This window comes from Ranitomeya imitator, chromosome 3, assembly GCF_032444005.1.
Source record: "Ranitomeya imitator isolate aRanImi1 chromosome 3, aRanImi1.pri, whole genome shotgun sequence".
NCBI lineage: Eukaryota > Metazoa > Chordata > Amphibia > Anura > Dendrobatidae > Ranitomeya > Ranitomeya imitator.
Genome location: NC_091284.1, coordinates 559,704,635 through 559,730,968, shown reverse-complemented (window position 1 = coordinate 559,730,968; position 26,334 = coordinate 559,704,635). Strand labels below are relative to the sequence as shown.

General features: G+C 46.3%; 1 protein-coding gene across 1 annotated transcript in view; it reads left to right on the top strand.

Annotated features, from left to right (window-relative positions):
• MYO16 (myosin XVI) overlaps positions 1–25,405 on the top strand; it is a 701,007-nt gene extending 675,602 nt beyond the window's left edge. The window contains exon 35 of the mRNA XM_069757932.1: positions 25,072–25,405. Coding sequence (XP_069614033.1) covers positions 25,072–25,218 — 147 coding nt within the window. The 3' untranslated portion in view covers positions 25,219–25,405. The remainder of the gene's footprint in view (positions 1–25,071) is intronic.
• Positions 25,406–26,334: the final 929 nt, after the last annotated feature.

Genomic DNA, 26,334 nt, shown 5'->3' with positions numbered 1-26,334 from the left:
TGTGCAATATACTACGTGACTGGGCAATATACTACGTGGACATGCATATTCTAGAATACCAGATGCGTTACCATCTAGTATAAAATAAGACTGAATGATCACTGTTACCTGAATAATAAAAGATTCAGGCAGTTTAAACTTTAGCATCCCACCTTGGTGATATTTGGGAAATAAGCCACTGCTATCTCCACTCTTTCCTTTAAAAAAGATGAACATTTAACCTGAATATGAGGTAGCCAGAAGAGATAATTTATAACCAAATGATTCAGCCAACAACTATATCATGTGTATGGGGTCCTAACGGTGCCTTCCATACTCACTTTTGCAAGGAAGTGTATGTGACTTAAAATTGTTAATGGCATCATGGTATGTATGCAACCTGACTTGCTTACAAATACTTCTCCATCCTGTACTCAACTAATGTAGCTATCATCATCTTCATCATCATCGCCTGTTAGGAGTAAGCCAAGAAGCGACTTTACACATTATCAGCGGGTGTGGTGGACTTTAGTATAATGTCAATGGTGGCAATAATAACTTGGAAAGTTAAGAACTCCATACACAAATGAAAGTCAGCTGAACCCAATAATTTAGGCAAGACTGACAATTTAGGCACCACTATCTGATGTGTCTGGGAAGAATTGAGCCTTTGGAATTTAAATGCCAAGTCCTTTTATTTTCAGGGAAAATAAGCCACTGCCAAAGGTGTCTGCCAGCATCCTCTCCTCTCTTCAAGTTGAAATCGCATGAACAACTCAGCTCAGTGCTAATGTGTATGGTCGAGTCGGGTTAAAAAAGCGGCCTACCCAATGAATGCTTGACTGACAGCTATCTCATGCCTATGACCAGTTTTAGAAGCAAATCTTGGGCTAAAATCACATGTCCAGTAATCATCTGTCAGAATGGATCCAGCAGATTCTGCAAAACTGTTTTCTTAACAAATTGCTGCTGGAACCGTTCTAACTAATAATTACTGGACATGTGAACTTAACCTATTCTTGTATTGAACAGCTTGTTCTTAAACATTCCCATAAAAAGTGATTTCCCTTTCCCAAATATTTTATCCATTTACTAGAAACCCAGCTTATTTTAAAGACTATGTAAAGAGTTATGTGAATGCAGATTTTTTTTTTATTGGCAGAAGTACAATATAATGTAATTAATAATTATATTAAACTAATTGGAGTCATGGTATTTCCCTCTGTACTCCAGGCAATGACATAAACGTTCATTAGCAAAAGAACATTAATAGAATTTTGTACAAAATGTACACTAAGACCTGTGGGGCTCTTCCTACGATTAATTTGGTTTAATTGGAAATTTGTTTTTGCAATCACTAGGGAGATTAAGGAGCCTCTATGGATGGAGAATATTTTACGGCATTGCTTTTTTGTAATATTTTCAAAGACTAAATCTATTATTTATTGATTTTCCAGTATGATGAGATTATCTAATGCGTACACTTTTTGTAGAAAAAAATTTTGTCACCCATCCTGCTAACATTTGAAAGATATACTTGATTTATAGTAAAGTGAACAGTTTTAATCAGTCTTATATCATTAATAATAAAATAAATGTTTTTATATGTTGATATCTATGCATTTGCATCAGAAGCGTAGCTAGGGTTTTCGGGGGGTGAATTTTCTGCATGGGCCCCTAACCAGGTAACCTTGATTACAACTCAGTGACGCACCCTAATAGTGGAGGAGGACCTCAGCAGATCACTGTGCTGTTACTGAAAATAATCTCTATATATAAGACCAATATGGATATTACCACCATATGGTCAGTGAGAGACAGGGCCGGACTGGCCATCGGGCAGTTCGGGCAAATGCCAGAAGGGCCGGTTGCAGTCGTGGGCCGCTCGCCAGCGCTGACTCCCCCCCGCCAGCGCCGTTGCATTCAACTGTACCGGCATCTATGATGCCGGTACAGTTGAATGCAATGATGGAGGAGAGAGCGTCTGCTGACGCTCCCACTCCCATCATTCCCCACTCAGCCTGGCGCTGACACTGCGTGTGTGCGATGACGTCATATCATCGCGCACCTGCTGTGTGACTGGGCAGACTGCAGCTGCTGAGACCGGAGCCAGGAGCAGCGCTGGGCACGAGGAGAGGTGAGTGTTTTTTTTAAATATAACACTGAGTGATAACTGGATTGGGGGGGCTGCATTACATTCTATGGGGGCTGTGCTGCATTACATTCTATGGGGGCTGTGCCGTATTACATTCTATGGGGGCTGTGCTGTATTACATTCTATGGGGGCTGTGCTGCATTACATTCTATGGGGGCTGGGCTGCATTACATTCTATTGGGGCTGGCTGCATTACATTCTATGGGGGCTGTGCCGTATCACATTCTATGGGGGCTGTGCTGCATTACATTCTATGGGGCTGTGCCGTATTACATTCTATGGGGGCTGTGCTGTATTATATTCTATGGGAGCTGGCTGCATTACATTCTATGGGGGCTGTGCTGTATTACATTCTATTGGGGCTGGCTGCATTACATTCTATGGGGGCTGTGCCGTATTACATTCTATGGGGGCTGTGCCGTATTACATTCTAAGGGGGCTGTGCTGTATTACATTCTATGGGGGCTGTGCTGTATTATATTCTATGGGGGCTGGCTGCATTACATTCTATGGGGGCTGTGCTGTATTACATTCTATGGGGCTGGCTGCATTACATTCTATGGGGGCTGTGCCGTATTACATTCTATGGGGGCTGTGCTGTATTACATTCCATGGGGGCTGTGCTGTATTACATTCTATGGGGGCTGTGCTGTATTATATTCTATGGGGGCTGGCTGCATTACATTCTATGGGGGCTGTGCTGTATTACATTCTATGGGGGCTGGCTGCATTACATTCTATGGGACTGTGCTGTATTACATTCTATGGGGGCTGTGCTGCATTACATTCTATGGGGGCTGTCCTGTATTACACTCTATGGGGGCTGTGCTGTATTACATTTTATGGGGGCTGTGCTGTATTACATTCTATGGGGGCTATGCTGTATTACATTCTATGGGGGCTGGCTGCATTACATTCCATGGGGGCTGTGCTGTATTACATTCTATGGGGCTGTGCTGCATTACATTCTATGGGGGCTGTGCTGCATTACATTCTATGGGGGCTGTGCTGTATTACATTCTATGGGGGCTGTGCTGTATTATATTCTATGGGGGCTGGCTGCATTACATTCTATGGGGGCTGTGCTGTATTACATTCTATGGGGGCTGGCTGCATTACATTCTATGGGACTGTGCTGTATTGCATTCTATGGAGGCTGTGCTGCATTACATTCTATGGGGGCTGTCCTGTATTACATTCTATGGGGGCTGTGCTGTATTACATTCTATGGGGGCTGTGCTGCATTACATTTTATGGGGGCTGTGCTGTATTACATTCTATGGGGGCTATGCTGTATTACATTCTATGGGGGCTGGCTGCATTACATTCCATGGGGGCTGTGCTGTATTACATTCTATGGGGCTGTGCTGCATTACATTCTATGGGGGCTGTGCTGCATTACATTCTATGGGGGCTGTGCTGCATTACATTCTATGGGGGCTGTGCTGCATTACATTCTATGGGGGCTGGCTGCATTACATTCTATGGGGGCTGTACTGCATTACATTCTATGGGGGCTGTGCTGCATTACATTTTATGGGGGCTGTGCTATATTACATTCTATGGGGGCTGTGCTGCATTACATTCTATGGGGGCTGTGCTGCATTACATTCTATGGGGGCTGTGCTGCGTTACATTGTATGGGGGCTGGCTGCATTACATTGTATGGGGAGGGCTGTATTACATTCTATGGGGGAGGGCTGTATTACATTCTATGGAGGGGCTACTGTTGTGAGTTCCGTTCTGGAGCTCCCTCCTGTGGTTGCTAATGGTATTTTTGCGAGTTCTGCCCTTGGGCTCCCTCTGGTGGTTTCGAGTGGAACTGCTGCTCCGTTAGGTGGCTGTAGCAGCTGCCTTCACTAATCGCCTTGCCTGGGTTTGTTATTTAAACCTGCTCTGGGCTTTAGTCCATGCCTGCTGTCAATGTTCTTGGTTGGATTTGATTCTTCCCTTGAATTTCTCATATGGCCAGTCCATTTGTTTGGACTCTATTGCTTGCATTTTGTCTCTTTTGTCCAGCTTGTCACTATGTCTTATTCAGGCTAGCTGGAAGCTCTGGGAAAGCAGATTTGCCCCTCCACACCGTGAGTCGGTGTGGAGTTCATTTTTGTAAACTCTGCGTGGATTTTGTAGTTTTTAATACTGACCGCACAGTATCCTTTGCTCTCTGTCTATCTAGTTTAGTTTTGTCCTCCCTTTGCTGAATTCTAATTTCATTTCTGAGTTCGTCATTTCCCTCTCCTCTCACAGTCAATATTTGTGGGGGGCTATCTTTCCTTTTGGGGGTTTCTCTGAGGCAAGATAGCTTTCTATTTCCTTCTTTAGGGGTAGCTATATTTGAGGCTGTGACGAGGTGTCTAGGGAGTGTCAGGAACATCCCACGGCTATTTCTAGTTGTGTTGTTAGGATTAGGGACTGCGGTCAGTAGAGATACCACCTTCTCAGAGCTCGTTCCATGTTGTGTTTAAGCCACCAGGTCATATCAGTGTGGCCTCTTAACCACCAGGTCATAACAGTACAGCAGGCCAAGAATGAATTAAATGTATCTCAAAAGAAGGAAAAGAAAGTTCTGAACCATTTTTTTTTCTGTGCTCTGGTTTGCCTCTTTTTTCCCTCTTGATATCTGGGTGGTGCTGGATATATGCTCTGGTATGGAGGTTTAGGGTTTGTTTTCTCGTGTGGATCAACTTGCTGCAAGAGTCCAGAGTATCCAAGATTATATTGTTCAGACTCCGGCTCTAGAGTCAAGAATTCCTACTCCTGATTTGTTTTTTGGGGACAGATCCAAGTTTTTGAACTTTAAAAATAGCTGCAAATTGTTTTTTGCTTTGAAACCCCGTTCTTCTGGTGATCCCATTCAGCAAGTGAAAATCATCATATCCTTGCTGCGTGGTGATCCTCAAGACTGGGCATTTGCTCTTGAAACAGGGAATCCGGCATTATTGAATGTAGATGCATTCTTTCAGGCGCTCGTATTGTTGTATGACGAACCTAACTCTGTAGAGCATGCTGAGAAAACACTGTTGGCCCTGTGTCAGGAAGCGGCAGAGTTATATTGCCAGAAATTTAGAAAATGGTCTGTGCTCACTAAATGGAATGAAGAAGGGCTGGCTGCTATTTTCAGAAAAGGTCTTTCTGAAACCCTTAAAGATGTTATGGTGGGCTTTCCTATGCCTACCGGTTTGAGCGAATCTATGTTTCTAGCCATTCAGACTGATCGGCGCTTGCGTGAGCGCAAGGTGGTGCACCATATGGCAGTGTCCTCTGAGCGAAGTCCTGAGCCTATGCAATGTGATAGGATTTTGACTAGAGCAGAACGGCAGGAATTCAGACGTCAGAATGGCCTGTGTTTTTACTGTGGTGATTCAGCTCATGCTATTTCTGATTGCCCTAAGCGTACTAGGAGGGTCCCTAGCTCTGTTACCATTAGTACTGTGCAGCCTAAATTTCTCTTGTCTGTTACCCTGATTTGCTCATTGTCGTCCTTTTTTGTTATGGCATTTGTGGATTCTGGCGCTGCCCTGAACTTAATGGACTTAGAATTTGCCAAGCGCTGTGGTTTTTCCTTGGAACCTTTGCAGAGTCCTATTCCCTTAAGGGGGATTGATGCTACGCCATTGGCCAAGAATAAACCTCAGTACTGGACACAGTTAACCATGTGTATGGCTCCAGCACATCAGGAAAATATTCGTTTTTTGGTGTTGCATAATTTGCATGATGTTGTTTGTGACGGGGTGTACGGCAGAGCAAGAAGGGACAACAGGCCGAGGGATGATTCAACAGATTTATTATCAAGAACGCTGGAACAACACATGCAGGTAGATCTACAGAGTCCACAATTAGTCCAATGGAACAGGTTCGGGGGCACCTCCCGATAATCCTTGTGCCAGGTAACAAAGCAATAGTCCACAATTAGTCCAATGGATCCCAAAACAATCCCACGAACGACGAGATATGTCCTCAGCTCAAGTCTCGCCCTGTTCGCTTCCGCAGTCACAGCTGGACGTGGGGTCTTGCCTCAGCTAAGAATCCCCACTCCTTCTCCTTCAAGGATCAACTCACATCTGATCTCAAAATAAGAATGGATTGTCTGAGCTCCTGGGATCCGCCCATGAAGGGGTAGGGGTCACACCTTCTATTCAATGGTTGGGTCAATGAGAAGATTCTAGACTGGTGGGCTCCAGGCAGTCTAGGTAGTATTTACATTTGACTAGCCACCTGCTGTGAGGAAGAATGGCTATTCTTTCCCTAGTGGTGTGGACAAAGCTTAATTACATTATAGCTCAGGGCTGCAAGTATTGGGGGAAGGAGACAGGTTAGTTACATACACCCCATGACATTGCAAAATGTACAGTAAATACAACGAAAGAGAAGTCGCATCACATCATGACATGTTATACAAAATACAGGACAGGGATAAAAGTACAGATCATGACAATCCCTTCCCCTCCCAATTTGTGTACGTACTAGGGACCTCTACAGGTCACTGGTTAAGTACACACAGGCAGAGCGTAACTTACATGTGGTTTCATGCAGCCACGAATTGGCAGCGTAGCTCTCCCACATCATTGCCCAGGAGAACATCTGCAGGCAGACCACCCATCACCCCAACCACACATCGCCTGACCCCAAAACCAAAGTTCAGATCCACAGTGGCTGTGGGAATAGTCCTCCATTGTCCACCAGCCAGTTCAATGACAATCCCAGATCCTCGATGGATTGCCTCAGGCCGAACCACTTGGGGATCAGCCAGTGTGAGGAAAGCCCCTGAGTCACAAAATCCAATAAGTCTCTGTCCATCCAGCACGACCTCCTGCACGTGCTTACCTCGATGAGCAGAAGTCATCATAGCTGCAGGTCGCACACCATAAACTCCTAGTGGTGCAACATGGGTGGGTGAGGCACTAGGCCAGTCCTCACGTAGTGGTGACACGTCGTCCTCCATGGCACTTGGCTGTACATAATTAATAGTACGACTGGGTACAGGATCAATCCTCATTTGAACAGCTGGGCAGGAGGCTTGCAGATGCCCCGGCTGTCCACATCGATAGCATCTGTGCTGGGTCTCACTCCATCCAAGGCGTCCTCTTGGGCGAGGGGTAAGGGAACCTGGAGGCCGGCTCCCACCTGAAGGTGCTGTAGGGGTTTGAGGACGACTTCTCCATGAGCTGGCTGGGCATGAGGCCTGCAGACGCCCCAGATGCCCACAACCATAACACCTGCGCTCTGCTACTTCCTCTCCTCGTCGTATTCCAGAAAATGCAGTAGAAGCAACTGGAGGCACTTTTGCACGGGTATCAGCATGAGGTGGTGGCTTAGAGGAATGGGGAACAATGGGGACAGAAGAACAGGGGGCCACCGGTGTTGTGGAGCTGGTAGGCCTCTCTCCATCCTCCAACAGAACCCTCCACTGAGGCTTGATGGTGAGAGCCTCATCAGCTAGAGCTGCAGCTTCCTCCACAGTGGCTGGTCTCCTCTCACGCACCCATTCCCGGATCTCAGCAGGGCACTTGAAGTAAAACTGCTCTTTTAGGATAATCTGGAGGAAGGCCTCCCAGGTTAAGGCCTCCTCTGCCTCCAGCCAGCGATGACATATTTGTTTGAGTCTGTGGGCATACATCTTGAAAGACACTTCCTCATCACAGGCTAAAGTACGGAACTGAGTCCTGTAAGTGTCTGGGGTAACAGCATAATGTTCTAGAATAGTCCGTTTAATCTCCGCATACTGACAGTTCCCTTGAGGGTCCATAGCTCTATAGGCTGCGGCAGCTCCACCCTCTAAGAGCCCCACCAGATGTCGGACTCGGTCCCTTTCCGGGACTTCCATTAATCGACACTGATGCTCAAAGTCCTGGAAGAAGCCCTCAATGTCGCCTGCAGCCTCATTATAGGGCTTGAAGTCTTTGCGGGACACTCTGGGGAGTTCCCTCATGGTGGGTGCTGGGTTTAGAGTCTGTCTGGAGCTTCTAGCTGCTTCCAAAGCGATCTGCCTCTCCAGCAATGCCATCTCCTGAGCTCTGTGAATGGCCTCCCTCTCCCTCTCGGCTCTGTGAATGGCCTCCCTCTCCTCGGCTCTGTGAATGGCCTCCCTCTCCTGAGCTCTGTGAATGGCCTCCCTCTTATCGTCTATGGTGGCCTCTTCTCCCAGCAATGCCAACTCCTCCTCGTACCACACAACCCACTGACTTTTTTGGGTATTTACCTCCGGATGCAGTCTTTCCTCCATTAGCTGTGAGGGTCCTTCCTCAGCGTCATCTTGCAGGCGAACTCCTTCCAAAGCCTCAATAAGCTGCTCCTTGGAGAGTCCCTTAAAACGGACTCCTACTTCACGGGCCTTTGATTGTAGGCTCCCCAAAGTCCAGTTCTTGTACTCTGCGGTGTTGGTTCCCGATGTTGGGCCATTGTCCTCTATTCCTTCTGCTCTGATCCCACTGCTGCCACCAGTTTGTGACGGGGTGTACGGCAGAGCAAGAAGGGACAACAGGCCGAGGGATGATTCAACAGATTTATTATCAAGAACGCTGGAACAACACATGCAGGTAGATCTACAGAGTCCACAATTAGTCCAATGGAACAGGTTCGGGGGCACCTCCCGATAATCCTTGTGCCAGGTAACAAAGCAATAGTCCACAATTAGTCCAATGGATCCCAAAACAATCCCACGAACGACGAGATATGTCCTCAGCTCAAGTCTCGCCCTGTTCGCTTCCGCAGTCACAGCTGGACGTGGGGTCTTGCCTCAGCTAAGAATCCCCACTCCTTCTCCTTCAAGGATCAACTCACATCTGATCTCAAAATAAGAATGGATTGTCTGAGCTCCTGGGATCCGCCCATGAAGGGGTAGGGGTCACACCTTCTATTCAATGGTTGGGTCAATGAGAAGATTCTAGACTGGTGGGCTCCAGGCAGTCTAGGTAGTATTTACATTTGACTAGCCACCTGCTGTGAGGAAGAATGGCTATTCTTTCCCTAGTGGTGTGGACAAAGCTTAATTACATTATAGCTCAGGGCTGCAAGTATTGGGGGAAGGAGACAGGTTAGTTACATACACCCCATGACATTGCAAAATGTACAGTAAATACAACGAAAGAGAAGTCGCATCACATCATGATATGTTATACAAAATACAGGACAGGGATAAAAGTACAGATCATGACAATCGTTGTGCTGGGTTTTCCATGGTTACAGGTACATAATCCAGTGCTGGATTGGAGATCTATGTCTGTGACTGGTTGGGGTTGTCAGGGGATACATAGTGATATTCCTTTGATGTCCATTTCCTCGTCCCCTTCTTCTGAAGTTCCTGAGTTTTTGTCGGATTTCCAGGATGTATTTGATGAGCCCATGTCCAGTTCCCTACCTCCTCATAGGGACTGCGATTGTGCCATTAATTTGATTCCTGGCTGTAAGTTCCCTAAGGGCCGACTTTTCAATCTGTCTGTGCCAGAGCATGCCGCTATGCGGAGTTATGTAAAGGAGTCCTTGGAGAAAGGGCATATTTGCCCGTCTTCGTCACCGTTGGGAGTGGGATTTTTTTTTGTTGCCAAGAAGGATGGCTCCTTGAGACCCTGTATAGATTATCGCCTTCTCAATAAGATCACTGTCAAATTCCAGTATCCCTTACCTTTGCTTTCTGATTTGTTTGCTCGGATTAAGGGTGCTAGTTGGTTTACTAAAATTGACCTCCGAGGGGCGTATAATCTTGTGCGTATTAAACAAGGTGATGAATGGAAAACAGCATTTAATACGCCTGAAGGCCATTTTGAATATCTTGTAATGCCATTCGGGCTCTCTAATGCTCCATCGGTATTTCAGTCCTTTATGCATGATATCTTCCGGAATTATCTGGATAAATTTATGATTGTGTATTTGGATGATATTTTGGTTTTCTCCGATGATTGGGAGTCTAATGTGAAGCAGGTTAGGATGGTGTTTCAGGTCCTTCGTACTAATGCGTTGTTTGTGAAGGGGTCTAAGTGCCTCTTTGGAGTTCAGAGGGTTTCTTTTTTGGGTTTCATTTTTTCTCCCTCGGCTATTGAAATGGACCCTGTTAAAGTCCAGGCCATTCATGATTGGACTCAACCTACATCTGTAAAGAGCCTTCAGAAATTTTTGGGCTTTGCCAATTTTTATCGTCGCTTTATTGCTAATTTTTCTAGTGTTGTGAAGCCTCTGACCGATTTGACGAGGAAGGGCGCTGATGAGGTGAATTGGTCCTCTGCGGCTGTTGAGGCCTTTCAGGAGCTTAAACGTTGTTTTACTTCTGCCCCTGTGTTGCGTCAGCCAGATGTTTCTCTCCCTTTTCAGGTTGAGGTTGATGCTTCTGAGATTGGGGCAGGGGCTGTTTTGTCTCAGAGAAATTCTGATGGCTCTTTGATGAAACCTTTTGCCTTCTTCTCCAGAAAATTTTCGTCTTCTGAGCGTAATTATGATGTCGGCAATCGGGAGTTGTTGGCTATGAAGTGGGCATTTGAGGAGTGGCGACATTGGCTTGAGGGAGCCAAGCATCTCGTGGTGGTCTTGACTGATCACAAGAATCTGATTTACCTCGAGTCTGCTAAGCGGTTGAATCCTAGACAGGCTCGGTGGTCTTTGTTTTTCTCACGTTTTGATTTTGTGGTCTCGTATATTCCTGGATCTAAGAATGTGAAGGCTGATGCCCTTTCTAGGAGTTTTTTGCCTGATTCTCCAGGAGTTCTTGAGCCGACTGGGATCCTCATGGAAGGGGTGATTCTTTCTGCCATCTCCCCTGATTTGCGGCGGGTACTTCAGGAGTTTCAGGCTGATAAACCTGACCGCTGTCCTGTGGGGAAACTGTTTGTTCCTGATAGATGGTCTAGTAGGGTCATTTCTGAGGTTCATTTTTCGGTGTTGGCTGGTCACCCTGGGATTTTCGGTACCAGAGATTTGGTGGCTAGGTCCTTTTGGTGGCCTTCCTTGTTGCGGGATGTGCGTTCAATTGTGCAGTCCTGTGGGACCTGTGCTCGGGCTAAGCCTTGCTGTTCCCGTGCCAGCGGGTTGCTTTTGCCTTTGCCTATTCCTGAGAGGCCCTGGACGCATATTTCCATGGATTTTATTTCTGATCTTCCTGTTTCTTAGAAGATGTCTGTCATCTGGGTGGTTTGTGACCGGTTTTCTAAGATGGTCCATTTGGTGCCGTTGCCTAAGTTGCCTTCCTCTTCTGATTTGGTTCCATTATTTTTTCAGCATGTGGTTCGTTTGCATGGTATTCCGGAGAATATTGTGTCTGACAGAGGTTCCCTGTTCGTTTCTAGGTTTTGGCGGTCCTTTTGTGCTAGAATGGGCATTGATTTGTCCTTTTCTTCTGCATTCCATCCTCAGACAAATGGCCAAACGGAGCGAACCAATCAGACCTTGGAAACCTATTTGAGATGCTTCGTGTCTGCTGATCAGGATGATTGGGGGACCTTTTTGCCGTTGGCCGAGTTTGCCATTAATAATCGGGCTAGTTCGGCTACCTTGGTTTCGCCTTTTTTTTGTAACTTTGGTTTTCATCCTCGTTTTTCTTCAGGGCAGCTTGAGCCTTCTGACTGTCCTGGTGTGGATTCCGTGGTGGACAGGTTGAAGCAAATTTGGACTCATGTGGTGGACAATTTGACGTTGTCTCAGGAGAAGGCTCAGCGTTTTGTTAACCGTCGTCGGTGTGTTGGTCCCCGGCTTCGTGTTGGGGATTTGGTCTGGTTGTCTTCTCGTCATGTTCCTATGAAGGTTTCTTCCCCTAAGTTCAAGCCTCGCTTTATTGGGCCTTATAAGATTTCTGAAATTATCAATCCAGTGTCTTTTCGTTTGGCCCTTCCAGCTTCCTTTTCCATTCATAATGTGTTCCATAGATCCTTGTTGCGGAGATATGTGGTACCTATGGTTCCCTCCGTTGATCCTCCTGCTCCGGTGTTGGTTGAGGGGGAATTGGAATATGTGGTAGAGAAGATTTTGGATTCTCGTTTTTCGAGGCGGAAGCTTCAGTATCTGGTCAAGTGGAAGGGTTATGGCCAGGAGGATAATTCTTGGGTTGTTGCCTCCGATGTTCATGCTCCCGATTTGGTTCATGCTTTCCATTTGGCTCGTCCTGGTCGGCCTGGGAGCTCTGGTGAGGGTTCGGTGACCCCTCCTCAAGGGGGGGGGGGTACTGTTGTGAGTTCCGTTCTGGAGCTCACTCCTGTGGTTGCTAATGGTATTTTTGCGAGTTCTGCCCTTGGGTTCCCTCTGGTGGTTTCGAGTGGAACTGCTGCTCCGTTAGGTGGCTGTAGCAGCTGCCTTCACTAATCGCCTTGCCTGGGTTTGTTATTTAAACCTGCTCTGGGCTTTAGTCCATGCCTGCTGTCAATGTTCTTGGTTGGATTTGATTCTTCCCTTGGATTTCTCATATGGCCAGTCCTTGTCTGCAAAAGATAAGTTTTGCTAGTTTTGTTTGTCCATTTGTTTGGACTCTATTGCTTGCATTTTGTCTCTTTTGTCCAGCTTGTCACTATGTCTTATTCAGGCTAGCTGGAAGCTCTGGGAAAGCTGATTTGCCCCTCCACACCGTGAGTCGGTGTGGAGTTCATTTTTGTAAACTCTGCGTGGATTTTGTAGTTTTTAATACTGACCGCACAGTATCCTTTGCTCTCTGTCTATCTAGTTTAGTTTTGGCCTCCCTTTGCTGAATTCTAATTTCATTTCTGAGTTCGTCATTTCCCTCTCCTCTCACAGTCAATATTTGTGGGGGGCTATCTTTCCTTTTGGGGGTTTCTCTGAGGCAAGATAGCTTTCTATTTCCTTCTTTAGGGGTAGCTATATTTGAGGCTGTGACGAGGTGTCTAGGGAGTGTCAGGAACATCCCATGGCTATTTCTAGTTGTGTTGTTAGGATTAGGGACTGCGGTCAGTAGAGATACCACCTTCTCAGAGCTCGTTCCATGTTGTGTTTAAGCCACCAGGTCATATCAGTGTGGCCTCTTAACCACCAGGTCATAACAGTACAGCAGGCCAAGAATGAATTAAATGTATCTCAAAAGAAGGAAAAGAAAGTTCTGAACCATTTTTTTTTCTGTGCTCTGGTTTGCCTCTTTTTTCCCTCTTGATATCTGGGTGGTGCTGGATATATGCTCTGGTATGGAGGTTTAGGGTTTGTTTTCTCGTGTGGATCAACTTGCTGCAAGAGTCCAGAGTATCCAAGATTATATTGTTCAGACTCCGGCTCTAGAGTCAAGAATTCCTACTCCTGATTTGTTTTTTGGGGACAGATCCAAGTTTTTGAACTTTAAAAATAGCTGCAAATTGTTTTTTGCTTTGAAACCCCGTTCTTCTGGTGATCCCATTCAGCAAGTGAAAATCATCATATCCTTGCTGCGTGGTGATCCTCAAGACTGGGCATTTGCTCTTGAAACAGGGAATCCGGCATTATTGAATGTAGATGCATTCTTTCAGGCGCTCGTATTGTTGTATGACGAACCTAACTCTGTAGAGCATGCTGAGAAAACACTGTTGGCCCTGTGTCAGGAAGCGGCAGAGTTATATTGCCAGAAATTTAGAAAATGGTCTGTGCTCACTAAATGGAATGAAGAAGGGCTGGCTGCTATTTTCAGAAAAGGTCTTTCTGAAACCCTTAAAGATGTTATGGTGGGCTTTCCTATGCCTACCGGTTTGAGCGAATCTATGTTTCTAGCCATTCAGACTGATCGGCGCTTGCGTGAGCGCAAGGTGGTGCACCATATGGCAGTGTCCTCTGAGCGAAGTCCTGAGCCTATGCAATGTGATAGGATTTTGACTAGAGCAGAACGGCAGGAATTCAGACGTCAGAATGGCCTGTGTTTTTACTGTGGTGATTCAGCTCATGCTATTTCTGATTGCCCTAAGCGTACTAGGAGGGTCCCTAGCTCTGTTACCATTAGTACTGTGCAGCCTAAATTTCTCTTGTCTGTTACCCTGATTTGCTCATTGTCGTCCTTTTTTGTTATGGCATTTGTGGATTCTGGCGCTGCCCTGAACTTAATGGACTTAGAATTTGCCAAGCGCTGTGGTTTTTCCTTGGAACCTTTGCAGAGTCCTATTCCCTTAAGGGGGATTGATGCTACGCCATTGGCCAAGAATAAACCTCAGTACTGGACACAGTTAACCATGTGTATGGCTCCAGCACATCAGGAAAATATTCGTTTTTTGGTGTTGCATAATTTGCATGATGTTGTTTGTGACGGGGTGTACGGCAGAGCAAGAAGGGACAACAGGCCGAGGGATGATTCAACAGATTTATTATCAAGAACGCTGGAACAACACATGCAGGTAGATCTACAGAGTCCACAATTAGTCCAATGGAACAGGTTCGGGGGCACCTCCCGATAATCCTTGTGCCAGGTAACAAAGCAATAGTCCACAATTAGTCCAATGGATCCCAAAACAATCCCACGAACGACGAGATATGTCCTCAGCTCAAGTCTCGCCCTGTTCGCTTCCGCAGTCACAGCTGGACGTGGGGTCTTGCCTCAGCTAAGAATCCCCACTCCTTCTCCTTCAAGGATCAACTCACATCTGATCTCAAAATAAGAATGGATTGTCTGAGCTCCTGGGATCCGCCCATGAAGGGGTAGGGGTCACACCTTCTATTCAATGGTTGGGTCAATGAGAAGATTCTAGACTGGTGGGCTCCAGGCAGTCTAGGTAGTATTTACATTTGACTAGCCACCTGCTGTGAGGAAGAATGGCTATTCTTTCCCTAGTGGTGTGGACAAAGCTTAATTACATTATAGCTCAGGGCTGCAAGTATTGGGGGAAGGAGACAGGTTAGTTACATACACCCCATGACATTGCAAAATGCACAGTAAATACAACGAAAGAGAAGTCGCATCACATCATGACATGTTATACAAAATACAGGACAGGGATAAAAGTACAGATCATGACAATCCCTTCCCCTCCCAATTTGTGTACGTACTAGGGACCTCTACAGGTCACTGGTTAAGTACACACAGGCAGAGAGTAACTTACATGTGGTTTCATGCAGCCACGAATTGGCAGCGTAGCTCTCCCACATCATTGCCCAGGAGAACATCTGCAGGCAGACCACCCATCACCCCAACCACACATCGCCTGACCCCAAAACCAAAGTTCAGATCCACAGTGGCTGTGGGAATAGTCCTCCATTGTCCACCAGCCAGTTCAATGACAATCCCAGATCCTCGATGGATTGCCTCAGGCCGAACCACTTGGGGATCAGCCAGTGTGAGGAAAGCCCCTGAGTCACAAAATCCAATAAGTCTCTGTCCATCCAGCACGACCTCCTGCACGTGCTTACCTCGATGAGCAGAAGTCGTCATAGCTGCAGGTCGCACACCATAAACTCCTAGTGGTGCAACATGGGTGGGTGAGGCACTAGGCCAGTCCTCACGTAGTGGTGACACGTCGTCCTCCATGGCACTTGGCTGTACATAATTAATAGTACGACTGGGTACAGGATCAATCCTCATTTGAACAGCTGGGCAGGAGGCTTGCAGATGCCCCGGCTGTCCACATCGATAGCATCTGTGCTGGGTCTCACTCCATCCAAGGCGTCCTCTTGGGCGAGGGGTAAGGGAACCTGGAGGCCGGCTCCCACCTGAAGGTGCTGTAGGGGTTTGAGGACGACTTCTCCATGAGCTGGCTGGCCATGAGGCCTGCAGATGCCCCAGATGCCCACAACCATAACACCTGCGCTCTGCTACTTCCTCTCCTCGTCGTATTCCAGAAAATGCAGTAGAAGCAACTGGAGGCACTTTTGCACGGGTATCAGCATGAGGTGGTGGCTTAGAGGAATGGGGAACAATGGGGACAGAAGAACAGGGGGCCACCGGTGTTGTGGAGCTGGTAGGCCTCTCTCCATCCTCCAACAGAACCCTCCACTGAGGCTTGATGGTGAGAGCCTCATCAGCTAGAGCTGCAGCTTCCTCCACAGTGGCTGGTCTCCTCTCACGCACCCATTCCCGGATCTCAGCAGGGCACTTGAAGTAAAACTGCTCTTTTAGGATAATCTGGAGGAAGGCCTCCCAGGTTAAGGCCTCCTCTGCCTCCAGCCAGCGATTACATATTTGTTTGAGTCTGTGGGCATACATCTTGAAAGACACTTCCTCATCACAGGCTAAAGTACGGAACTGAGTCCTGTAAGTGTCTGGGGTAACAGCATAATGTTCTAGAATAGTCCGTTTAATCTCCGCATACTGACAGTTCCCTTGAGGGTCCATAGCTCTATAGGCTGCGGCAGCTCCACCCTCTAAGAGCCCCACCAGATGTCGGACTCGGTCCCTTTCCGGGACTTCCATTAATCGACACTGATGCTCAAAGTCCTGGAAGAAGCCCTCAATGTCGCCTGCAGCCTCATTAAAGGGCTTGAAGTCTTTGCGGGACACTCTGGGGAGTTCCCTCATGGTGGGTGCTGGGTTTAGAGTCTGTCTGGAGCTTCTAGCTGCTTCCAAAGCGATCTGCCTCTCCAGCAATGCCATCTCCTGAGCTCTGTGAATGGCCTCCCTCTCCCTCTCGGCTCTGTGAATGGCCTCCCTCTCCTCGGCTCTGTGAATGGCCTCCCTCTCCTGAGCTCTGTGAATGGCCTCCCTCTTATCGTCTATGGTGGCCTCTTCTCCCAGCAATGCCAACTCCTCCTCGTACCACACAACCCACTGACTTTTTTGGGTATTTACCTCCGGATGCAGTCTTTCCTCCATTAGCTGTGAGGGTCCTTCCTCAGCGTCATCTTGCAGGCGAACTCCTTCCAAAGCCTCAATAAGCTGCTCCTTGGAGAGTCCCTTAAAACGGACTCCTACTTCACGGGCCTTTGATTGTAGGCTCCCCAAAGTCCAGTTCTTGTACTCTGCGGTGTTGGTTCCCGATGTTGGGCCATTGTCCTCTATTCCTTCTGCTCTGATCCCACTGCTGCCACCAGTTTGTGACGGGGTGTACGGCAGAGCAAGAAGGGACAACAGGCCGAGGGATGATTCAACAGATTTATTATCAAGAACGCTGGAACAACACATGCAGGTAGATCTACAGAGTCCACAATTAGTCCAATGGAACAGGTTCGGGGGCACCTCCCGATAATCCTTGTGCCAGGTAACAAAGCAATAGTCCACAATTAGTCCAATGGATCCCAAAACAATCCCACGAACGACGAGATATGTCCTCAGCTCAAGTCTCGCCCTGTTCGCTTCCGCAGTCACAGCTGGACGTGGGGTCTTGCCTCAGCTAAGAATCCCCACTCCTTCTCCTTCAAGGATCAACTCACATCTGATCTCAAAATAAGAATGGATTGTCTGAGCTCCTGGGATCCGCCCATGAAGGGGTAGGGGTCACACCTTCTATTCAATGGTTGGGTCAATGAGAAGATTCTAGACTGGTGGGCTCCAGGCAGTCTAGGTAGTATTTACATTTGACTAGCCACCTGCTGTGAGGAAGAATGGCTATTCTTTCCCTAGTGGTGTGGACAAAGCTTAATTACATTATAGCTCAGGGCTGCAAGTATTGGGGGAAGGAGACAGGTTAGTTACATACACCCCATGACATTGCAAAATGTACAGTAAATACAACGAAAGAGAAGTCGCATCACATCATGATATGTTATACAAAATACAGGACAGGGATAAAAGTACAGATCATGACAATCGTTGTGCTGGGTTTTCCATGGTTACAGGTACATAATCCAGTGCTGGATTGGAGATCTATGTCTGTGACTGGTTGGGGTTGTCAGGAGATACATAGTGATATTCCTTTGATGTCCATTTCCTCGTCCCCTTCTTCTGAAGTTCCTGAGTTTTTGTCGGATTTCCAGGATGTATTTGATGAGCCCATGTCCAGTTCCCTACCTCCTCATAGGGACTGCGATTGTGCCATTAATTTGATTCCTGGCTGTAAGTTCCCTAAGGGCTGACTTTTCAATCTGTCTGTGCCAGAGCATGCCGCTATGCGGAGTTATGTAAAGGAGTCCTTGGAGAAAGGGCATATTTGCCCGTCTTCGTCACCGTTGGGAGTGGGATTTTTTTTTGTTGCCAAGAAGGATGGCTCCTTGAGACCCTGTATAGATTATCGCCTTCTCAATAAGATCACTGTCAAATTCCAGTATCCCTTACCTTTGCTTTCTGATTTGTTTGCTCGGATTAAGGGTGCTAGTTGGTTTACTAAAATTGACCTCCGAGGGGCGTATAATCTTGTGCGTATTAAACAAGGTGATGAATGGAAAACAGCATTTAATACGCCTGAAGGCCATTTTGAATATCTTGTAATGCCATTCGGGCTCTCTAATGCTCCATCGGTATTTCAGTCCTTTATGCATGATATCTTCTGGAATTATCTGGATAAATTTATGATTGTGTATTTGGATGATATTTTGGTTTTCTCCGATGATTGGGAGTCTAATGTGAAGCAGGTTAGGATGGTGTTTCAGGTCCTTCGTACTAATGCGTTGTTTGTGAAGGGGTCTAAGTGCCTCTTTGGAGTTCAGAGGGTTTCTTTTTTGGGTTTCATTTTTTCTCCCTCGGCTATTGAAATGGACCCTGTTAAAGTCCAGGCCATTCATGATTGGACTCAACCTACATCTGTAAAGAGCCTTCAGAAATTTTTGGGCTTTGCCAATTTTTATCGTCGCTTTATTGCTAATTTTTCTAGTGTTGTGAAGCCTCTGACCGATTTGACGAGGAAGGGCGCTGATGAGGTGAATTGGTCCTCTGCGGCTGTTGAGGCCTTTCAGGAGCTTAAACGTTGTTTTACTTCTGCCCCTGTGTTGCGTCAGCCAGATGTTTCTCTCCCTTTTCAGGTTGAGGTTGATGCTTCTGAGATTGGGGCAGGGGCTGTTTTGTCTCAGAGAAATTCTGATGGCTCTTTGATGAAACCTTTTGCCTTCTTCTCCAGAAAATTTTCGTCTTCTGAGCGTAATTATGATGTCGGCAATCGGGAGTTGTTGGCTATGAAGTGGGCATTTGAGGAGTGGCGACATTGGCTTGAGGGAGCCAAGCATCTCGTGGTGGTCTTGACTGATCACAAGAATCTGATTTACCTCGAGTCTGCTAAGCGGTTGAATCCTAGACAGGCTCGGTGGTCTTTGTTTTTCTCACGTTTTGATTTTGTGGTCTCGTATATTCCTGGATCTAAGAATGTGAAGGCTGATGCCCTTTCTAGGAGTTTTTTGCCTGATTCTCCAGGAGTTCTTGAGCCGACTGGGATCCTCATGGAAGGGGTGATTCTTTCTGCCATCTCCCCTGATTTGCGGCGGGTACTTCAGGAGTTTCAGGCTGATAAACCTGACCGCTGTCCTGTGGGGAAACTGTTTGTTCCTGATAGATGGTCTAGTAGGGTCATTTCTGAGGTTCATTTTTCGGTGTTGGCTGGTCACCCTGGGATTTTCGGTACCAGAGATTTGGTGGCTAGGTCCTTTTGGTGGCCTTCCTTGTTGCGGGATGTGCGTTCAATTGTGCAGTCCTGTGGGACCTGTGCTCGGGCTAAGCCTTGCTGTTCCCGTGCCAGCGGGTTGCTTTTGCCTTTGCCTATTCCTGAGAGGCCCTGGACGCATATTTCCATGGATTTTATTTCTGATCTTCCTGTTTCTTAGAAGATGTCTGTCATCTGGGTGGTTTGTGACCGGTTTTCTAAGATGGTCCATTTGGTGCCGTTGCCTAAGTTGCCTTCCTCTTCTGATTTGGTTCCATTATTTTTTCAGCATGTGGTTCGTTTGCATGGTATTCCGGAGAATATTGTGTCTGACAGGGGTTCCCTGTTCGTTTCTAGGTTTTGGCGGTCCTTTTGTGCTAGAATGGGCATTGATTTGTCCTTTTCTTCTGCATTACATCCTCAGACAAATGGCCAAACGGAGCGAACCAATCAGACCTTGGAAACCTATTTGAGATGCTTCGTGTCTGCTGATCAGGATGATTGGGGGACCTTTTTGCCGTTGGCCGAGTTTGCCATTAATAATCGGGCTAGTTCGGCTACCTTGGTTTCGCCTTTTTTTTGTAACTTTGGTTTTCATCCTCGTTTTTCTTCAGGGCAGCTTGAGCCTTCTGACTGTCCTGGTGTGGATTCCGTGGTGGACAGGTTGAAGCAAATTTGGACTCATGTGGTGGACAATTTGACGTTGTCTCAGGAGAAGGCTCAGCGTTTTGTTAACCGTCGTCGGTGTGTTGGTCCCCGGCTTCGTGTTGGGGATTTGGTCTGGTTGTCTTCTCGTCATGTTCCTATGAAGGTTTCTTCCCCTAAGTTCAAGCCTCGCTTTATTGGGCCTTATAAGATTTCTGAAATTATCAATCCAGTGTCTTTTCGTTTGGCCCTTCCAGCTTCCTTTTCCATTCATAATGTGTTCCATAGATCCTTGTTGCGGAGATATGTGGTACCTATGGTTCCCTCCGTTGATCCTCCTGCTCCGGTGTTGGTTGAGGGGGAATTGGAATATGTGGTAGAGAAGATTTTGGATTCTCGTTTTTCGAGGCGGAAGCTTCAGTATCTGGTCAAGTGGAAGGGTTATGGCCAGGAGGATAATTCTTGGGTTGTTGCCTCCGATGTTCATGCTCCCGATTTGGTTCATGCTTTCCATTTGGCTCGTCCTGGTCGGCCTGGGAGCTCTGGTGAGGGTTCGGTGACCCCTCCTCAAGGGGGGGGGGGTACTGTTGTGAGTTCCGTTCTGAAGCTCACTCCTGTGGTTGCTAATGGTATTTTTGCGAGTTCTGCCCTTGGGCTCCCTCTGGTGGTTTCGAGTGGAACTGCTGCTCCGTTAGGTGGCTGTAGCAGCTGCCTTCACTAATCGCCTTGCCTGGGTTTGTTATTTAAACCTGCTCTGGGCTTTAGTCCATGCCTGCTGTCAATGTTCTTGGTTGGATTTGATTCTTCCCTTGGATTTCTCATATGGCCAGTCCTTGTCTGCAAAAGATAAGTTTTGCTAGTTTTGTTTGTCCATTTGTTTGGACTCTATTGCTTGCATTTTGTCTCTTTTGTCCAGCTTGTCACTATGTCTTATTCAGGCTAGCTGGAAGCTCTGGGAAAGCTGATTTGCCCCTCCACACCGTGAGTCGGTGTGGAGTTCATTTTTGTAAACTCTGCGTGGATTTTGTAGTTTTTAATACTGACCGCACAGTATCCTTTGCTCTCTGTCTATCTAGTTTAGTTTTGGCCTCCCTTTGCTGAATTCTAATTTCATTTCTGAGTTCGTCATTTCCCTCTCCTTTCACAGTCAATATTTGTGGGGGGCTATCTTTCCTTTTGGGGGTTTCTCTGAGGCAAGATAGCTTTCTATTTCCTTCTTTAGGGGTAGCTATATTTGAGGCTGTGACGAGGTGTCTAGGGAGAGTCAGGAACATCCCACGGCTATTTCTAGTTGTGTTGTTAGGATTAGGGACTGCGGTCAGTAGAGATACCACCTTCTCAGAGCTCGTTCCATGTTGCGTTTTAGCCACCAGGTCATATCAGTGTGGCCTCTTAACCACCAGGTCATAACAGGCTACATTATATTCTAAGGGGGCTGCATTATGCTCTATGAGGGGGCTGCATTATATTCTCTGGGGGGTTACATTTTACTCAGGGGGCTACAATATATTCTGTGGGGTGGCTGCATTATACTCTGGGATGGCATCATTATACTATATCTGGGCTGCATTATACTGTATTGAGGACTATGGGGAATATATTATACTATATGAAGAACTATGGGTGCATTATACTATGGGAAGTGAATTGTACTACATGGATGACAATGGCGGGACATTATACTATATGGAGCACTATGAGGAATCTTTTATACTATTTGGAGGACTGAGGAATGTATTATACTATCTGGAGGACTGAGGAGTGTATTATACTATAGGGAGGAATTGCAGTGTATTTTAATACATGGAGGTCTATGAGGAGTGTATTATACTACATGGAGGACTATATGGAGTATATAATACTATATGGAGGACTGAGGAGTGTATTATACTATATGGAGGACTGAGGAGTGTATTAGTGTATTATACTATACGGAGGACTGAGGTGCACATTATAATATATGGAGGACTATGGGGTGTATTATACTAAACAAGCAAAATGCTGCCTATTCATCAAGTGATTGGATTGTTTATGTGGGAATAGAAATCCTTGTTTTCAGCAGCACATCGCCAGTGTAAACTGTAGATGTGCTGCTGATAACATGAAACTGTATGGGGACAGATTGATCTAATTGTGATTGTTCTGTTCCCTTCCTTCTTTCTCAGTTGGTGTAAAGAGGCCGGGTAACAAGCGAACGACTTCACTATTGTCGATCACACTTGTTTGGTGGCCTGAGATCAGCGCATGCAAATACAGAAGAAATGCTTCACGGGGAGACCAGGCAAGGATGATGAGAGTTGTAGTTAGCACCCGGTGCCTGGGAATAGCGCTAATTCTACTGCTTTTCCCAGCCATCAGAGCATTTAATTCTGGTATGTGTAATGATTTTTAGGGTTGATGTCAGCTGTGTAATGTCAGCTGCTATCAATCCCTGGTGTAAGTAATGGAGAGGTGTCTATCAGACACCACCACTATTAGCCCAGACCTAGCGAGACCCAGCGACTCTGAAGAGCGGTGACGGTAGTAACAATACCACTCTTCACAGTCGCCGAGCTCAACGCAAGACCTGGAATATCTGAAGAGCGGTGATGTTACTGATGTCACCGCTCTTCAGTCACCACCGGGTCTCGTGCTGCGCAGCGGAACCAAAAGTGGCTGTAGGCCAGATTATGGAGCATCAGAATGAGGTTCCACAGCCTTTGGTCGTCTCAATCCCTTCATTATCTACGAGATCCAGTTATGTAGGTAAAGTAGCGGCTTTTCTTGGTACTGCAATTAAAAGCAATAAATAGGACTGAGCTGTAATGCTGGATACAGCTGTGATTATATGTTGTATAGTCATGTTACACTCCCCTCACTTCTTGTCACCTACAAGTGTACAAAGATATTATACAGTCACCATGTGACAAGTGGGCCTGTGTAACTTCAAATGCCAGGGCTGAATTTTAGTCCTAGTCCAGCCCTGGTGGTAGATACCAGTCCTACAGAACATATAAGAGATCACAGCACAGTAACAGATAATGACTTACCGCTGACGTTCTTTATTATGGAATCGTTCACTTTTCCCATCTTTTCCATCTGGCCCAACCCGACATGACAACTTCTTCTAGCCACAACTCGGCTGCAGAGAATACAACAAAGACACGTTTCACTTCTCATATTCCAGCCCCATCACCATCTATTCCTAACCTCCTCATCCTGCTGATACCCCAATGCTGAGCCGCTGCTGCCGTATGTGTCCCTATTACTGCATCTACTGTGTGGTTCACTGTGCCTTTTCAATTCTAAAGCAATCCTCTATAATATAGTAGTACCAGGTGCAAGTGCCCTAGAGAACAGTGTCCATATTTTGGCCCCTAGAAAGTAATATTGCCCTCTGTGTGCCCCTTTGATAGTCACAGTAACCTGAGTTACCCTATAACACATTATGATGCTCTCTTATTCACAGTATAATGCCCCCTCACTGTATAGTACCAGCCACACAGTATACTGACCCCTTAGTAGCCCCCAAACTGTTTGATGGCTCCAACACTGTATGATGGCCCACTCACTGTAATCTTTACACTGCATGATGGCCCCCTAGATAGCCTCCATATAGTATAATGCACCAGATAGTCCTCAATATAGTATAATGCACTCCCCATAGGCCTCCATATAGTGTAATGCACTCCCCATAGGCCTGCTCTATATTGTATAATGCACCCCTATAGGCACACTCTATAGCATACGGCAGTCCCCATAGGCAGACTCTGTAGCATAAGGCAGCCTCCATAGGCAAACTCTGCAGTATAAGGCAGACCTAGAGGCAAACTCTGTAGTATAAGGCAGCCCCCCATAGGCAGACTCTATAGCATAAGGCAGCCTCCATAGGCAGACTCTGCAGTATAAGGGAGCTCTATAGGCAAACTCTGCAGTATAAGGCAGTCCCCATAGGCAGACTCTGTAGCATAAGGCAGCCTCCATAGGCAGACTCTGCAGTATAAGGCAGCCCTATAGGCAAACTCTGCAGTATAAGGCAGCTCCCCATAGGCAGACTCTATAGCATAAGGGAGTCCCCCATAGGCAGACTCTGTAGTATAAGGCAGCCCCCCATAGGCAGACTCTGTATTATAAGGCAGCCCCCATAGGCAGACTCTATAGCACAAGACAGCCCCCATAGGCAGACACTATAGCACAAGGCAGCCCCCATAGGCAGACTCAGTAGCATAAGGCAACCCCCATAGGCAGACTCTGTAGTATAAGGCATCTACTATATGCAGACTCTGTCGTGTAAGGAATCCCCCATAGGCAGACTCTGTAGTATAAGGCAGCCCCTATAAAAAATAAATACTCTCCTATTTTCTTCCTGGTTCCTCTACTGTCCTGAGCACCCACACACCTCTGGACAGCAGGCGCCGGGTAGTGACATCATCGCAATCCCTGTCAGTGTCGGTGATGTCAGATACTGAGAGGAGGATGATGGGAGAGCGAGCATAACACTCCTTCTCTCATCAATTTAGTCAGCTGTATCGGCATCTAGCCGCTAAGGCTGAACCTGCGATGATGGGTGGGGGGCCCACTGCTGGCACCGGGCCCCCCACCTACTCAGGGGCCCCATAGCGGCTGGGTGGCATTGCAGGGAGATCGATTCTCCCTGCTCTGCTGCAGAATGTAACTGTATCTGCGTGCTGCACATGCCGATACAGTTACAGTAGCGTACCTCTGGGTAGGCCCCATAAGAGTGTGGAGCCCCCTCTGCCCCCCCAGTAGCTGTGCTACTGATTTGCATACTTCTTTTCCACCACACCGGAATCAGGCTTTCAGTCACTACATTATGTTGGTGTCAGATTACATTGAAAAGTCTTTTGACAAATTTCCTTTAATAAAGATTAAAAGCTGAAATGTAGATTATGACTTGATTCTTCTAACTTCTAGGTTATTCATCAGTTAAGAATGTCAGAGAATGAGAGTGCTGCATTGCAAGAGCTAATGGACTGGAGAAGAAAGCTTTGTGAAGAGGGAGAGACCTGGCAGAAAGACTTATCTGAAAAGAGAAATACTGCTCCCACACAGTCATCTTAAGTGAAGGTGAACATTGGAGAAGTCATCGCCTTCTACAGCAAAAAAACTTTTTGCTGCCAGATTGTTGTCTATACATAACATATATATCAGACAAAGAACGCGCAATATATATATATAAAGTGTTTTTTTATTGTTGTAATATTTTGTGTAAATGGAGAGCATGAATTATTTCACTGTCTTGGTGTCAATGCAGATTTATGTTTATATATATATATATATATATATATATATATATATATATATATATGTGTGATGTGATCAACTGTAATGTGTCTAGAATCCTAGGCTCATTTGAAAAGAATGGGGTCCTAAAAAGTCAGCATGGTGGGACCCTTACACTGTGAATGTTAGACATGGGAAGCAGAATGGACCTATATCAAATAGGGAACCAGTGTGAATATATGGGGAAGTCAAACATACAAGAATATAGAATGAACCAGGATCAGACTGACCTGCTACCGGAGACCCCTCCTGTGGATCTGACCTCTCATTCAATGCTCTGCCTGAAAGGTTCAGCAGAAGGCAAGCCCACGAGGAGTGACTATGGAGCCATCATTAGGATGTACAGTATTTCCTATTCACAAACATGTGCAATTATAACAGCAATGTTTACAATGAAATTAAAAGTAGACATGCACTTTTTCTGTATAGATAGTGGTTAGGACTTAAGAATGATTTTCTTTAATGGACCCACGTAACTGTCTGACAAACAGACAAACATGCTTGAAGTACATACAGTGGGGAAAAAAAGTATTTAGTCAGCCACCAATTGTGCAAGCTATCCCACTTAAAAGCATGAGAGAGGCCTGTAATTGACATAATAGGTAGACCACAACTATGAGAGTCAAAATGAGAAAACAAATCCAGAAATTCATCTTGTGTGATTTGGCAAGATTTATTTTGCAAATTATGGTGGAAAATAAGTATTTGGTCATTAACAAAAGTTAATCTCAATATTTTGCTATGTATCCTTTGTTGGCAATGACAGAGGTCAAATGTTTCCTGTAAGTCTTCACAAGGTTGGCACACACTGTTGGTGGTATGTTGGCCCATTCCTCCATGCAGATCTCCTCTAGAGCAGTGATGTTTTGGACCTTCAACTCTCTCCAAAGGTTT